Raw genomic sequence first — 16474 nt, 5'->3', positions numbered from 1 at the left:
GGTGTTCAGGAAGACTAACACCTCTGGTATGAGGGTGTCCTGAGCCCTTTTCAGGGCTGCTCATCCACCTTTGGTGGCCCACCTTTTCACCCAATTGTCACCTGTGGCAATTGGGGTTAAGTGACTTGCCCAGGGTCACACAGCTAGTGTCAAGTGTTTAGTCTGAGGCTGGATTTGAACTCAGACACTCCTGACTTCAGGGCCGGTGCTCTCTCCACTGTGCCACTTAGCTGCCCCTGGATTCTATTTCTGCCATGAAAAACCTAGGAATACTCATATTAACTGATGCCAAAGTGAAGTGAGTAGAACTAGGAGAACAATTTTTATAATAACATCATGAAAACAATTTTGAAAGTTGTAACTCTGATTAGTACAATGACCAACCATGATTCCAAAGGATTTGTGATGAAGCATGCTACCCACCTCCTGAGAGAAATGATAGATCCTGGGTGCAGGGTTTTATATATGTATATTATATATATTTGGACATAACCAGTGAGGGTTTGTTTGTTATATTTGTTATGAGTTTTTTTCCCCTAGTTGTAAGGTGAGGAGAGAAAACAAAAAATAAAATTTAATTTAAAAAAAGAATGTGGTCATAAAACTTAGTAGTAATTCACATTTTTGTAATTTTGCAAAGTGCTTTCCTCATAACCCCAGGAGGCAAGTAGTACAACTTATTGTCCCTATGTGGCAGGTGAAGAAGTCAAGCCTCCAGAAGTAAAGTGACTTGTCCATGGCTGGGATGGAATTTATTTGAGGTGGAACTCAACTCCAGGGTTCCTGCTTCTTAGTTCAGTGTTCTATCCACTACACTGTACTGTTAATTCCTTTATTTTAAAAAAAAGTATAAGGGAGTTGGCTTTTCACTGACCTAATCACAGAAAAGGGGCCAAATAATTAGTTGTTTAATTGGGGAAATGTGACCACACCAGGTGCAAATTAATCCCATGAATGTATGAGAAAGGAAGTGATATTACAGGAGGAAGGTGGAGAGGTCATGCCTCTGAGTGACCTTTCAAAGTCATTTATTTCATCAAATCCCAGAGACAGAAGAATCTAACTCCTAATGACACCTGTAGATGATTCATGGAGCTGGAAGCTGCATTGAGTTAGGTGAGTAGAAATGCAGGCAGAGGCTATCACGGCAAAGAAAGGGGTCAGTATTCTTGCAGTGAACCTGCTTGGGCAGGTTGGGCATGAGGAGTGTTGGAACAGATGCTGTGTTGCCAAAATTTCTATGGACTCTAGATTCCAAAATGGTGATTCTGGATCTCCCTTTCTCTGCCTTAGGCTTTATCGAGAAAGGCTAAAACCTTTCTTTACTTTAGGCACTGTACTTTTGTTTTTGTAAAATGGGATTAACCATAGGCTTTTGCAAGTTTTGGTGTATTTATTGAAAATGCCTGGTGGCAATTAAGAAGGGAGCATCCTCAGAGCAGAGAGAGAGAGATGAGAGAAGGAATTAACATTAACATTAAAGTGTTACTAGCACACTGTCTCTGCATGGGAGTTCGGACCTAAAAATAGAGACATATATGTTTATCATAGTTCAGTCATGTCTGACTCTTTGTGACCACATTTAAGGTTTTCTTGGCAAAGATACTAGAGTGGTTTGCCAGTTTCTTCTCCAGCTCATTTTACAGATGAGGAAACTGAGGAAAACGAGGTTAAAAGTGACTTGCCCAGGGTCCCACAGCTACTAAGTGTCTAAGGCCAGATTTGAACTCAGGAAGATGAGTCTCCCTGACTCCAGGCCCTGTGCTCTATCCACTATGCTACCTAGCTGCTTCTGAAATATATATCCTTTGATACAATTCTCTGGAGCAGAGGAGGAATATTTATCCTGTAAAACAGCTCTGGGAAATGCATCAGTAGTAAGATGGAGAGGAGGAGGGCCTAGGAGAGAGAGGAAAGAGTTATAGTTTAATAACTCTGCTCACCACGCCTCACACCACAGATTCAATCAGTTTGTATTTATTATGTTCTAATAAGCCAAAATAAAGCACAAAGGTGAATAGCTTACCATAGTCTGTACATTGATTTCTTACATCCTCAATGTTTTCTATTTTGACTGTTGTTTGAAGAAAAATATAACAGTTGCTTTGAAACTGAACCCAGGCAGAAGAAGGACAATCTGTATGGAAAATGAAGACACTGTTACTATAGATAAAAGAGTAATTTAATGAATTTTATAAACTGACATAAATTTTAAAAAAGGAAATTATCATTCCTTAGAGTTTCTTAAGAATTAGTGTAGTTAAGTTGCTAATTCAAAATAAAAGGGTGGGAAATTCTGCCTAAATTGGAAAAAAAAATCCATTTCTTTTATATATTTTTAAAGATGGAAGGGTTTTTTTTTGTTTTCAAGTAACGTTCATATTACAATTAGATATAAATGAGTAAAAATCAGTCACTAATATTTGTTAACAGACTCAAGGGAAACTCAGACTTTTTAAAAGCATTTATGTTCTAATTTACATTATAGTTATTTTTGTTGACATCTGATCCCTCGTTCTAGCTTATCTAGCTTATAAGATATGTTGGAGGGCAATGACTGGGGTTTTCTTTTAAAATCTTTGTGTTCCCCAATGCCTTGCCCAATGTCTTGCATACAGCAAGAGCTTAATAAATGTTAAAATAAGTGTGGAATACAACATTTTGTACTAGGAAAATTTCAGGGCAATATTTAAAAGAAATATGTCATATTTTAAAAAAATTTAACCGGACCTAGAACTTCAGGAGTTTGCAGGACTATCCATAATGTTATTTTTATAATGGCTAATATGGACAATGCCTCATTATTAGGGTAGGGATGGAAATATGTTGATACTACTATGTGAATATATATGTTGATACATGTTGTTATTTACAATTATTCTGAAGGTATATCTTTTTCAATCTCTAAACTGGAGGGGAGGGGCCTAAATGTTGGCCAATAACTCATTAGCTTGAGGTAGGAGAGTAATGAAACTATTTAGTTAAAAACAGTGAAAGATAACCAAGGTCAACCAATGAATGTGGGATTAGGTTGGGATGACAAACAGATATGTTAAGGACTAGAGAGAAATTCAGTTTAGGAAGAGAGAACACGCTATGAACAACCTGTGAAATCATTAAGTGCTAAGCCAGCCAAAAAGGTCTTGCTAACAGAAGCTGTCTGTCAGAATAGAGACAAATAGGACAGTAAACTTCTAGGGGACCAGGAATGTGGAGATCTCCAAATAAGGTGAGGCCTTAAGACCTTAAACTTTAGGGTCAGCTGGGTTTGGGGCCCATTTAAGAAAGAATTTCCCTCAACTGGGAATCACAGAGGTTGAAAGGACACAGAGATTTCCAGCATTTACATTGAGATATTCCAATGATGACTGAGTTGAAAAGTATCTGGCAGGGCTCCTATATTCATTATTGCCAGCTAGAGAAGCACGTTCAGTACAGTGCTGGAAAAACCCAGTAGCAGTTAAACATTTGCCAACGTGCCTGGGAGGGGAACCCACTACTCTGACATGGCTCAGTCCAGTTCTTGATAGAGTTGTCAGGAAGTTTTCCTTTATATCAAGTCTAAATCTTCCTCTTGGTAACTTCTACCCCTTGGTCCTAGTTCTGTTTCTGTAACCAAGCAGAACAAGTTGAAGTTATCTTCCATATGACAGCCCTTCAAATATTTAAGAACAGCTGCCATATTTCCTGAAGTCTTTTCTACTCCAGGCTAAACATTCTCAGTTCATTTAGTTGATCTTCATATGGCATGAAGGATCTGAAGGGCTCTCAGCATCCTGTTTGACCTCCTCTAGATGCACCTCAGCTTAGCATCATCCACCCTATATCACATCTAGAACGGATCATAATATTCTAGATGTGGTATGATCAAGAAAGACTGTACAATGAAGCCATCATGACTCCGCCTTTCTGGATACTATGACTCTCTTCATGTATTCTCTAATCACATCATCTTTCCTGTCTGTCACATTATATGGTTGACTTTTATTGAGCTTACATTTCACTAAAACCCACAGACCTTTTTCAGACAAACTGCTGTCTCACCAAATTTCTCCCACCTTGTCCTTTTGAAGTTTATCTTTTGAATACCATCTTCTTTAAATACTATTATCAAAGGTGATTAACAATTTATCATTGCTTTGTGTTATCTGCAAATTTGGTAACAATGACAGTTATGTCTTCATTCAAGTCACTGATGAAAATATTGACCATCTCAGTTTACAATGATATTTTTCTGTTCTGAATTCGTATTGTACTCATTGCTATGCCTTTTATTTTACTCTCAGGAGACAATGTTATTTATTGTTATTTAATTTTTATGTGCTTATGTCTTTTGTTGTTGTTGAGCCATTTCAGTCATACCCAACTCTTTATTGCCCCATTGATGATTTGGAGCCATGATGATACTAGATGTGGTTTGCCATTTCCTTCTCCAGCTCATTTTACAGATAAGGAAACTGAGGCAAACAGAGTTAAGTGACTCATTCAGGGCCACAGCTAGTGAGTGTCTGAGGCCAGATTTGAACTCAGGAAGATGGGTCTCTCTGACTCCAGGCCCAGTGCTCTATCCACTCTACCACCTTACTAAGTGTGTCTTATCTACCAATTATGTTGTAAGCTCCTAGAAGCCTGGGGTTGTGTTTGGGTCTTCTTACATAATTTGCATCACCTAGCACAAAGCCTCACATACAGTAGGGAAAGGAATAAGCATCTAAGTAGCACCTATTACAAGCCACTACAGCACTACAGTGTTAAGTGCTTTAAAAATATTACCTCATTTGATCCTTACAACAACCCTTCCAGGCAGGTGCTATCATGATCCCCATTTTAGAGTCGAGGCAACTGAGGCAAGTAGAGGTTAAGGGACTTGCCCCAGGGTCTGAGATTAAATTTGAACTCGGGTCTTCCTGACTCGAGGTCCCAGTGCTCTATACACTATACTACCTAGCTGCTATATAGTAGAAATATCAGTTGATTGAATGATTCGTGATTGCAGTCTTTAACTTTCAAATCAGTAGTGCTTTTCAGAGTTAAAGTTATTTGTCCACTCACAATTTCAAATACACATTGTACATTAAACTCAGGATTGCTTTAAGATTAAAAAAAATGTTTTTAAACATTAATTTAGGGAAGATCTCTTTCAGGAATATTATAACAACCATGACTACAACCCTCGCCCCAACACACATACATAGTGCTTACTACATGGTACTTAGCACTGTGCTAAATGCTTCACAATTATTTTCTCATTTGATTCTCATAACAACCCTGGAAGGTAGGTGCTATGATTATCCCCGTTTTATAGCTAAGGAAACTGGGGCAGATGGAGGTTAGGTGACTTGCCCAGGGTCACACAGCTAGTTAAGTATCTTAAGCCAGATTTGAAATCAGGTCTTCTTAACTCCAGGCCCAGCACGCTAGCCACTGCTCACTAGTTACTTGTTAGTTATAACTACCATTATAGTAATAACTTTTGCATTTATGACTGAAAGTAATTTTCAAATCAACTCCATTTTTATAAGCACCTTTAGAAAGACAGTGTTGTATACTGGAGAGAGCTGGCTTCTTCTCAGAAAGATCTGAGTTGAAGTCCTACCTTTGACACATACTAACCAGGTGACCCTGGACAGGTCAATTATCCTCTTCGTCCTTTAGGCAATTATTGAAGACTACATTGCTGAGAAAATGCTGACATGTATTAGTAGAGGGAATCTCCTCACTTGAAATTTCTCTTTACCAATGAAATCACAGGTATTGCACCATCCTTATTTTTTTCAAATGTATCAGTCCAGAAATATTTTTAAAGTACATCTCTAGTGACCTTCCACGGTATTATGAGGAAGCATGCTAATTATTCATTCTTTGTATGTGTGTATACAGGTGAATGTTCCCATATATTATACAAAAGAAATGTAAAGAGGTCTCTAATTCACATTATACCTCATTTTTCCTGGCTATGGACTTTAACTATGAAGTTAAACATTCATTAAATGTAGTAAAATATAAATTACATACAATTTATGACACAAAACATAGTATATGATTATATAAGATAATTTAACAAATGTGGAATGTGAATTAAAATAATAGCATAATAAATTTTATTACATATGAATTATGTGTAATGTTATATAGAATATGAATTATGTAATTTATGTTTATTATATTTAATTTTAAAGATTCACTCTGGACTAGTCTTCCCAGAAAATTAGGAAATATTTACTAAAATCTGTATTACTGCATACTTCAAACATATGTACATGATTGGGTTGCCCTTCCTAGGCTTTTAAAATGAACTTTTACCTTGGTACAAACAATTTAGGCTTTGATATAAAGGTTCTTACTTTCAGCAACTGTTTCAGACAAGAAATACAAACACTGTTTATTTCCAAGAAACCAAGGAACAAACTGTTCACTGCCTTATTGCCACATAAAATGACTCACTCTATTGCTATAGCAACTCTGAGGCTACAAGGCAGGTGAAACTTCTCCCTTATTTTAATACATGAAGAAATCCATTAATAAAATATGTGAAACAAATTGTACACAAAAGAGTTGTTAACCTTACTGTAATGCTTGGTTGCCCTTCCTGATGGGGATTCAAAAGGAACAAATTTGACCAAATACATTTCATTATAATATGAAATTCAAGCAAAATTATATAGAAGTCACGCTAATCTCTTAATAAACCTAGCTAGCCCTAGGCTGGAATGAAGTCATCGGCAATGGACACTTTCTGACAGACTAAAAATGCCACCCTACAGATACACTGCCTATGTAGACACTTAATAATGAAAAATGTCAAAGCCTGCTGTGATCTAGGTCTCAGCTGCTGACCAAAGACAACTCCCCCTCTCCCTGGCCCCTACAACTTTTATGATACGTTTTAGGAAGAAGTTTACTTCCATCTACCACACTTTGTATTCAAATTTCATATCTATTTAGTTATGGTTACCTGTTCAATGACAATTTTGGGGGGGGTGGGGGAGTATCATGGGAGTAAGAGACCATTAATTATGATTTGAAAAAAGTCTCTAACTAGGCCTTAGATTGAATGCTGTAGCTGGCCAGTTTCTTTTTATTTATCTTTCCACCTTTAAATTAAGAAAAAAAAGTTTTTCACAGAAAAGTATGTGTACTATACTATGCTGGGGTAGGCCAGGCTGGGGGTAGGCAGAAATACATATATTTTCTATTAAAAAAAAATATTCTGTGTTGTGAGAAATCCAAGACCATTTTGTCTGAATCCTATCCTAAAGACTATTAACAGAAGCCCCAGGTTTAATTAGAATATTTATCAAGAGAAACAAATCAGGAGTATATTTTATGTATTTGTTCCTTTAATTAAAATACAGAAGGCAAAAATCTTCTCTTGCTGAAGGAGTTGGTAACATATGGCCACTAATTCATATTCCCTAAATGGATCATATATCAAGCGATAAGGTCCCTAAGAGGTCATGTGGTCCCCCTCATTTTACATAAGGAAAAACAGATGCCAAGACAAGTGACTTGCCTAAGGCTCCCTAAGTGTGAGAGAGGCACAATTCAGGCCCAGGGCTTCTGGCTCCAAATCTTACACTTTTCCCATTCTACCAAATTGGCTACAGAGGGTTTTATAATATTATATATTGTCAATATGAGTGGTAACTTCTCTGTGTTTTGGCTCCCCCTGGGGGTTCAACCGTATCTTTCCTATGACTAATTTTGCCCAAAGCTGAGAAACAGGCAAAAGAAAGCCCCTGTGCAGTGGATGGAGGAAAAGGTTAGAAGAGGCTTGGGGGGAGGGGGAGGAGATTCCATTTTATTTGCCCACTTCTCACTTATATGCCCACTTGCATTTCTCCTGACTTGTTCTTATAAGACCAACAAAGTCCTTTTACAGCTCTAACATTTTATGAAAACCTTTGTATAATAACCATGTATTCATTCTTACCCTTTCTTTTTTTTTGTTTGTTTTTTGTTTTGTTTTGTTTTTGGCAGTTGGGGTTAAGTGACTTGCCCAGGGTCACACAGCTAGTAAGTGTCAAGTGTTCGGTCTGAGGCTGCATTTGAACTCAGGTCCTCCTGACTTCAGGGTCGATGCTCTATCCACTGCGCCACCTAACTGCCCCCATTCTTACCCTTTCTTCAAGATTCAGCTCAAATACCAACTTCTCAATAAATCTGCATTCAACCTATGTCCCTTATTTTACAAATGAGGAGAATAAGGTTCAAGGAGATTCAGTGATTTGCTTAACTACTAAATGAATGAGCCAAACCTAGATTCTATGTTTGCCAGTTTCTAGTTGATTGCTACACTTTCATCATCCCACCCAAATTCACTTAATTCATATCAAAGAACTATACACCATTACAACAGAAAACCCATCAATAGTGATGATTCTGGCTTAAACGTTTTTCATTGGCTTCCATAATTTCTGTGGTACATATTTCCTGATGGTTCTGATTATTTATGAAACACTAAAAAAAAAGGAAGAGAATAAAAAATGGATTATCCAGGATAAACGGAGAATCAGTATCATGCTTACATTTTTATAAGAACATTTTTACAAGGCAAATTAGCAAATTATGTATGTATTACAGCTGTAATACATACATATACACACAAATATATATACATACATATACACACATAATATGTACACACACCAATAGTACTATTGTCAGAACCAAATTAATATAGTGATTTTACATATACTTAACACAAAATTAATGACAATGAGATGCTTATGTTATGTACTGATCCATAAAATTGTGTATTCATATTTCATATTCAAGACAGTCTAAACAAGTTTTATTTTATGTCAGAAGGGTAGTAAATATTTTATATCAATAGTAAATAACTCAAGAATGTCAAACATGAACAATTTATAAAATACTGTTTGTACTGAATAAAATGTGCCTGATAAATCTACAGGAGCATATACCATACTCAAGCCAACTGAAAGAGAAAAAAAAAACCATTTCTTATTATATTATTAGGTCTCACTGCTTACAGAAGAAAAATCAGCTATAGTTCCCAAACTATCTTCAGCATTCGAAATCTTTTCCTTTCTTTGGCTCAAGATTTTTCAAGCTTTCTTCAGCTCAACTATCCCTTCTCAATAAAGCCTCTCCTAGTTACCTCAGCTAGAAGTGTTCTTCACCTTCTCTGAGCCCCCGATGAGCTTCTATACTGTTTCTGTACCTCATTTTGCTGTGTTCTTTGGAACCCCAGATCTATTCTCACAACTTCCATGTTTTTCTCTTGACCCCACTTCCATCTCCTTGTTCTAAGTGAAATTTGACTTTCTTCTAAAGAGAACCTCAGATCTCTCACAACACTTTCTTTGAGAAAAGGCTGACAAACTTGTTGCTTCCCAATGTTGATTCCATATAAACAAGATTACAGAAAGGAAAACAAGATTACAGAAAACATAGTGTAAGATCCAAATTGTCACACCATTTGCTCAGAGGGTATTTCAGATAAAGCTGAAAGGAGGACAGTAAATAAGTGATAAATAGAAAAGACCTAAGGTTTTTATTTTTAAAAAAATTTTTTCTCATCAATGACATGGCACTACTACATTTGCATCCTAACATCACAATCCTTGAGGTGTTGCATGAGTAAGTAGAAATGACACTAAATAAAACAATGAAAGGGAAAGCAGCTAGATGAAACCACAGAAGAGGAGGTCTATGATGGGTTGGAGCAATTTTGCGGGCACTGAAGGACCAATTCTCAAGGTATCTTAAAAAAGATGGACACTGAATGCTTTGGAGGAGGGGGAGTGGACTTTATTATTACAAAAAAAAGCATGAGGGAAAATATTGGTAATTATTGAACTATATACTTCTTTTCTGATTTCTATAAAATCTTCAGGGGCATCTTGATGAAGGTGTAAGACATCACAAGGGAGGAATTAATAAATGACATTCTACACCAGACCATATTTTTATAGTTACACAATTCTTTGAAAAGTACAGAGCATACAAGATTTCATTGTGTTTATTGTTCATTAACTAGAAAAAAAGCACATGATTGGTAGAGAAAAGTGCTGCCTTGATCACTATCCTCCAACAAGGGTTTGCCCATGAATGTCAAAATCAAACAAAATAAGTATTTGCAAGAAGACTTTGCAAGATTTAAAAACATAGATAATTTTGTTTAACCTTCCTGAGTAGTAATATGAAGCAAGGGATAAAATAGGGATATTTATACTTGCCAAATGTGTTTGGCCAGTATCATAGAGGATGCTCACATATAAAGACTCCAAATGGAAGAGGGATTGTCTATAGATGACAAAGTGCTCTAGATGTTCCTGTTTGTGGATGACATTGTGTTGATTGCTTCAAACTTTGGAACATCACAGGGCCTCCTAAGTGAGACCTACAATCAGCCAAACTATCCACACAGAAAGGAAAAAAAAAAACCTAAATGGATAAAGAATGCCTATTGTCCAGAGTATGATATGCAAATAGACAACCCATTGAGCAATTATATGAGTATATAAATGCGTGTGTAGATATAGATATATAGGACAGACATCAGAGATGGACAATGAATCTAGGAAGGAAATAGACTGAATAGATTTTGAGAAATCATGTAGTCCTTTTAATGACCACCAACTTCTCATTGAAACAGAGGCCCATCTTTTTTAATATCAACATTATTCTGATGGTCTTGCATAGTTATGCTTCATGGAATGTCACAAGTTTTGAAGAAGTAAAGTATGCAGAGGCCCAATGTAAGCACATTGCCAATAGAGAGTTATGCAGGAAAAATGGCATAAAGATGACATTAAAGATGTAAATCCAGTAAAGGAGTTAGACTGGTCATGTAGTGAGTTAAAAGAATTATCAATGGACAGATCAGGTGCTTTACTGGTCAATCCATGAAATGCTCAAATAATCTAGAACAAGGGTTGTTAACCTGGGTTCCAGAGATCTTCAAAGGATCTGTAGATAGATTTCAGGGGTCTGTAAACTTGGATGGGAAAAAAATTACATCTTTACTTCAACATAGTTGTTTTCCTTTGAAATTCTATTTTATTTTATGCATTTAAGAACATTATCCTGTGAAGGAGTCCATAGATTTTATCTAATACATTAACTGAGTTTAATGAAATGTTTGTTTTTCTACACCCATAGTCCTTCCTCTCCTTCCCTGTAGAAGGGAAAGAGTTGCATTTTCTCATCTCTTCTATGAAGATAAGCCTGGTCATTGTAGTGATACTGTGCTCAGTTTCATTTTGTTGTTGTTGTTTCTATTTACATGGTTGCAGTCATTGTGTATATTGTTTTCCTGGTTTTCTCTACTTCAGTCTGCATCAGTTCATAAAAATCTTCCATGGCCCAACTTCTTTAAAAAGTTTTCTATATTCATTGCCTCCACTTTCCCATTACACACTCTTTAACCTCTTGTAATCTAGTTTACATCTTCCTCACTACTATGTTAAGTTCAACAAATGCCAAATCTTTAAATCCATGGTTTTTTAAAGGTCTGTTTTCTCTCTTACTTCTCTGTAGCATTTGACACTGTTGACCACCACATTCTTGAGGACAGCTTCTCCTTTCTTGGCTTTAGAGACCCCTGAGTCTCTTGGTTCTCCTCCAAACTCTAACTGAGCCCTTTCTATTTATACCCTGATTCTCATTCCCATTTCAAACCTTTAAGATGGTGATTCCCCATGAATCTGTGCTTAGTCCTCCTCTATTTTTTCTCTCTACCAATATTATTCACTCCCATGTCTTGTATTTTCACTTCCAAGCAGATAATTCTCAAATATCTACCCTTGAACTCTTTAAGCACCCCAGAACAACAAGAGACAGTATCTGGAGTAATGGAAAATGCAATGGCTCCGGGGACAGAAGTTTGGAGTTATAACCTCTGCTCTGCTCCTTTTGAGCTGTATGTCTGTGGGTAAGTCAATTTGAACTTCAGTTTCCTCATGTTAAGGTGACAGGATTGGACTACATGATTTCTAAGGTCTCTGTCTGCTCTAAATGTATGATCCTATAAAGCACTCATCTAATCTCTCATGTTTCATGTTCTCATGTTATCTTTGACTCTTCAATCTCCTTCCTCTCTCTTATCCAATCAATTACCAAATCCAGTTGGTACTACCTCAATTCAATTCATCAAACATTTATTAAGTACCTATAATGGGCAATTTTGTTCACTGGAAGGTCAAACACTGAAGCTGGGGCTTAAATACTTTGGCCACATAATGAGAAAACAGGACTCATTGGAAAAGACCCTGATGTTGAAAAAAATTGAAGGCAAGAGGAGAAGGGGATGGCGGAAGATAAGATGGATAGATAGTGTCATGGAAACAATGAACATAAGCTTGGACAGACTTTGGGAGCTAGGGGAGGATAAAACGGTTCTCTGGGCCATGGGGTCATGAAGAGTCAGACACGACTGAACAACAATAATTAAAAATAGGCAAGGCCCTGGGGCTAGAAGGACAAAATTGTTTCTGACTTCTAGGAGCTTATATTCTCCTTGAGCTATTTAAATATGTAAACGAACAAGAAAATATACAATAATCTGAAGAGAGAATTATACCAATAAATAGGGACAATCAGGAAATACTTCCTATTGGAGGTGAAAACAGAATCAAACCTTGAGAGACACGAACAGTCCTAAAAGGCAAAGGTGAGAAACAAATAAATAGCAGGCATTTGGGGGCACAGCCAGTACAAAGGCTGAATTTGGAAAAAGACGGAAACGTGGAGTTCTTGAAGCGGAATAAGCTGAAATGAGTCTGGAAACATAAGTTGGAATCAGACTATGAAGGGCTTTAAATACCAAGCTTAAGTGTTTGTACTTATCCTTGAGGGAATAAGGAGCAACTGAAGCTTCTTAATCAATCAGGAGGGTTACATGGGCAGATCTGTTCTTCAGGAAGATATTTTGAAATCTGTGTCAAAGATGGATTGAAGAGATAAAGAGATGGGAAACTGAGAATCGAATTAGCAGGCTATTGCAATAATATAGGTAGGTGATAAGGGTATTAGATAAAGTACAAGCTACATGAATAGATAAGGAGGTGGAGAGGAGAGCTGTTGAGAAGTTAGAATTCGTAAGTATTAGCATGTGATTTAGTATATGGAATGAGGGAGAATGAAAGGTTATCTTCAACAGATAACTCTGAGATTGCATATCTGGATGATTGGAAGGATGCTGATGTATTTGAGGGGAGCCAGATTCAGGAGAAAGAAAATGAATTCTGTTTTGGTCTGAGTAAGCTTGAGAGTCCTGTGGGAGATCCAAATGGAGATGTATGGCAGGTCACTGGTACTGCAGTTCTAGGGCTCAGGAGGAAGATTAGGGCCTCAGTTTCCTCATCTATAAAATGAGGGGCTCTGTGACCTCTGAAGTCACTTTAAACTCTAAATCTATGATTCTGTGATCCTATGAGACCTCTGATCTACCATTTTTATTGGCTTCCAAACATAGCTTTGCTATGGTCAGGTTAGCAAAAACCACCAATAATTCCCTATTGTCCACTAAGTAAAGGTCAAATTCTTAGGTTGGCATTGAAGGCACTCCACAATTCTGCATTACCTCGAACTTCTACCCTTATCTTAAACTATGCCCACCCACACACTCTATGCTTTGAATTAATTTGAATGCTTAATATTCCTTTGCATTACCAAGATATCCAACTCTCTGGGACTTTTCTCAGCCTGTTTGTTCTTTGTGGAATGCCCTCCTGCTTTTTCCACCTGTTCAATACCTTTCCACCATTTAAATATCAAGCCAAATGCCACTTCTTTCTGAAAAACTTTTATTATACCCCCAGTGGATAATGACCTTTTGTCCCATTCTCAGACCTTTCATAGCCCTTTACATTATTATTATAATTTTTTTTTTGCAAGGCAATTGGGGTTAAGTGACTCTCTCAGGATCACACAGCTATTAAGTGTGAAGTGGTGTCTGGTCTGAGACCAGATTTGAACTCAGGTCCTCCTGCCTCCAGGGTGGGTGCTCTATCCATTGTGCCACCTAACTGCCCCTATATTATTTTTTTACTTACATGTCTAATATTACAATAACCATTTAGGGTTCTAGTTTCCTCATGTGCAAAATGAAAAAGTTAGACTTGATTATCTTTAAGGCTCTTTCCTGTTTAAAAATTTCCAGATTAATGCTATCCTACCATTTGCCCAAGGGTATCTGGAGAGATATCCAAGGGAACTAGATTTATTGGGATATGGTAGGGGGAAATAAAAAGGGAGGGGGACAATTTATCCCTGGGAAAGAGATTTAAGGCCATAATTTGCCAAAGTACTCCCCAATTTAATAAAATAAATAAGGCCCTCTTCTACTCATATTATGTTTAAAATGTTATTTTGATTAAAGGGCTTTAAATTTCTTAAATGTCTAATTACAGAAAAAATAGTACTAATTTATTTATATATTTCAAAAATTATAAAACTATTGATGTGTAATTTAAAAAAGATAAAACACTCAGCATGACAGTTCATATTTGTCTAGTAATTTGCTATATAAAGAGTGCTTACTTTTAACTATGCTATGCAGTAGGTAATGTAAGTATCCCCATTTTACAATATGGAGAGTTAATGAGGTTAAAACAACTTACTTAGGATCCTATGCCCAGTAGAGCCAGGACCCAAATTGAGAACTTTTTACTCCATGTCCAGTGAATGCTCTTTCCCCTACATCCCACAAAGGGCAAAAGTTAGAACTATGAGAAAGGATGCAGGAAGTCCGGTTTTTTGTTTTTTTTTTTTTCCTCAGTACTAGGAAGAACTCTACCACTCGGAACTATTTTTAAATGGAGCAAGTTGCTTTGTTAATGAATAAATTTTCCTTCCAAAGAGGTAGCCAGGTAGAGGTTGAATTGTCAGGGATGTTGTGGAGGGCATTTCTGAATTAGTTGGAAGGTTGTCTTAATTGGCTGGTAGGGTCCCTTCCAATCTTGAGATTTTCTGATCTGATCATTAGGAACCCACTTATGCAGCAATCTACTCCTATTTGCAATTTCTCACAACACTCTTGAAAAATAGATAGGTCAGGGATATAATTATCCACATAATAGTCTAACTTTCCATGAGTTCACTAGAATACATCTAAGAAGTAATTTTATACAATATTATCTTGACATTCCTCCTCCTTCATGACGTTCTGTGAAAACTAAATATGCACAAATTGATAAATCAAGGAATAAATGTTTAGGGACCTACTAAATTTTAAAAAATTAGCCATTGATTGAATTCTAAGTGCTTCAAGGCTCTATCTACTGCCTAAAAATGACACTGCTACTTCAAAGGGTTAATGTGATTGTCTCATAACAATCTTGGACTTTCAATCAATTTAAATAAAGCTGTTCCTTTTTGAAAGTCACAAGCACAGCATGAGGAGAAGGGAGCCTCAGTATATATTTTTCTCTAAATGTGAACAAAGTTCTGAGAAGCAAAGGTCATGTCATGTTTTAAATATTTCCTATCTGGTAATCAGCCAGTATTTTTGATGAGACCCTTTTTTTCTTTTTTTTCCACTACTTTCATTAATATGTGGATTTTATTTCTGCCTCCTCTTTGCAGTATACCAATGTCTGACTCACAAACGGCTGATATTTGAAGCTCCAAGAGTTGGGGCTGGTTTTCTGGAGGAGTTCTAGGGAGGAGGAGGAAGAACTAGGCAAAAAACAAAAGGGAACTGAAAGTGAATTAGGGTGAAGGGAAAAGGAAAAAAAAAGGACTAAGGAGAGAAGTAGCAAGAAGAAGAAGAAGAGAAAAATAATGAGAAAAAGATAGGCCGATTGGAAGTAAAGTAAAGAAAGATAAACAGGAGAGAAAGGAATAGGATGGTAGGGAAAGAAGGAAGAGAATGGGAAAATGGAGTAAGTTGTTCTTGGTATACTCTGAGAGAAAGAAAATTGGTCCTTGGGTCTGGGTCCTGAAGGTGTCACCTGGTTCAAGAATCTAGGTGATGGAGTTTTTGAGAATAAGATTTAGAATTCCCAAGGAGGTAAATAAGGAGGAAAATATTAAATGGTAATTCAGCCCTTTGACCACCCCCATGTCTCTAGGCCTCCCCATCCCCCAAACACATGTAGTTTCCTTGTATACCACCCCCAACCTCTGAGTTCCAACTCTGTCCTCCATGCCTTCAGAGGCTGTGGCAGGGTGGTGCTGGCAAGAGGTGTGTATCTAGAATCAATGCATTTTATTTTTGCCATATATTATGAAACATATTATCCATTAGAAGTAATATATTAAGCCTATTGATCCCGAATGATTTCATGCAGCAGAAATGCTACATATTTGCAATGATTTCATTGTCAATGCAAAATATTTCAGAATATCATGGGTGTAGTCATGCAAACATCTTTGTTTTTGGGGGTCTATCCTTTCGTGCCTCAGGCTTTCTCAGTTTTGGATAGGTCTCTTTTTTTTCCCTGACATTCTCTAAATCTTTTACACCTAAAACAGTCCATGCTATCTTTAGATACATCCACGC

General features: G+C 36.9%; 1 protein-coding gene across 1 annotated transcript in view; it reads right to left on the bottom strand.

Annotated features, from left to right (window-relative positions):
- Positions 1-16474, bottom strand: part of LOC114045604 (lymphocyte antigen 75-like) — a 183742-nt gene that overhangs the window by 20075 nt on the left and 147193 nt on the right. The window contains exon 35 of the mRNA XM_027865682.1: positions 2027-2137. Coding sequence (XP_027721483.1) covers positions 2027-2137 — 111 coding nt within the window. The remainder of the gene's footprint in view (positions 1-2026; positions 2138-16474) is intronic.

The sequence above is a fragment of the Vombatus ursinus genome, unplaced genomic scaffold (genome assembly GCF_900497805.2).
Source record: "Vombatus ursinus unplaced genomic scaffold, bare-nosed wombat genome assembly UNPS02014779.1, whole genome shotgun sequence".
NCBI lineage: Eukaryota > Metazoa > Chordata > Mammalia > Diprotodontia > Vombatidae > Vombatus > Vombatus ursinus.
Note: the sequence above shows the minus strand (reverse complement) of the source record. Positions and strands in the feature narration are given on the sequence as shown.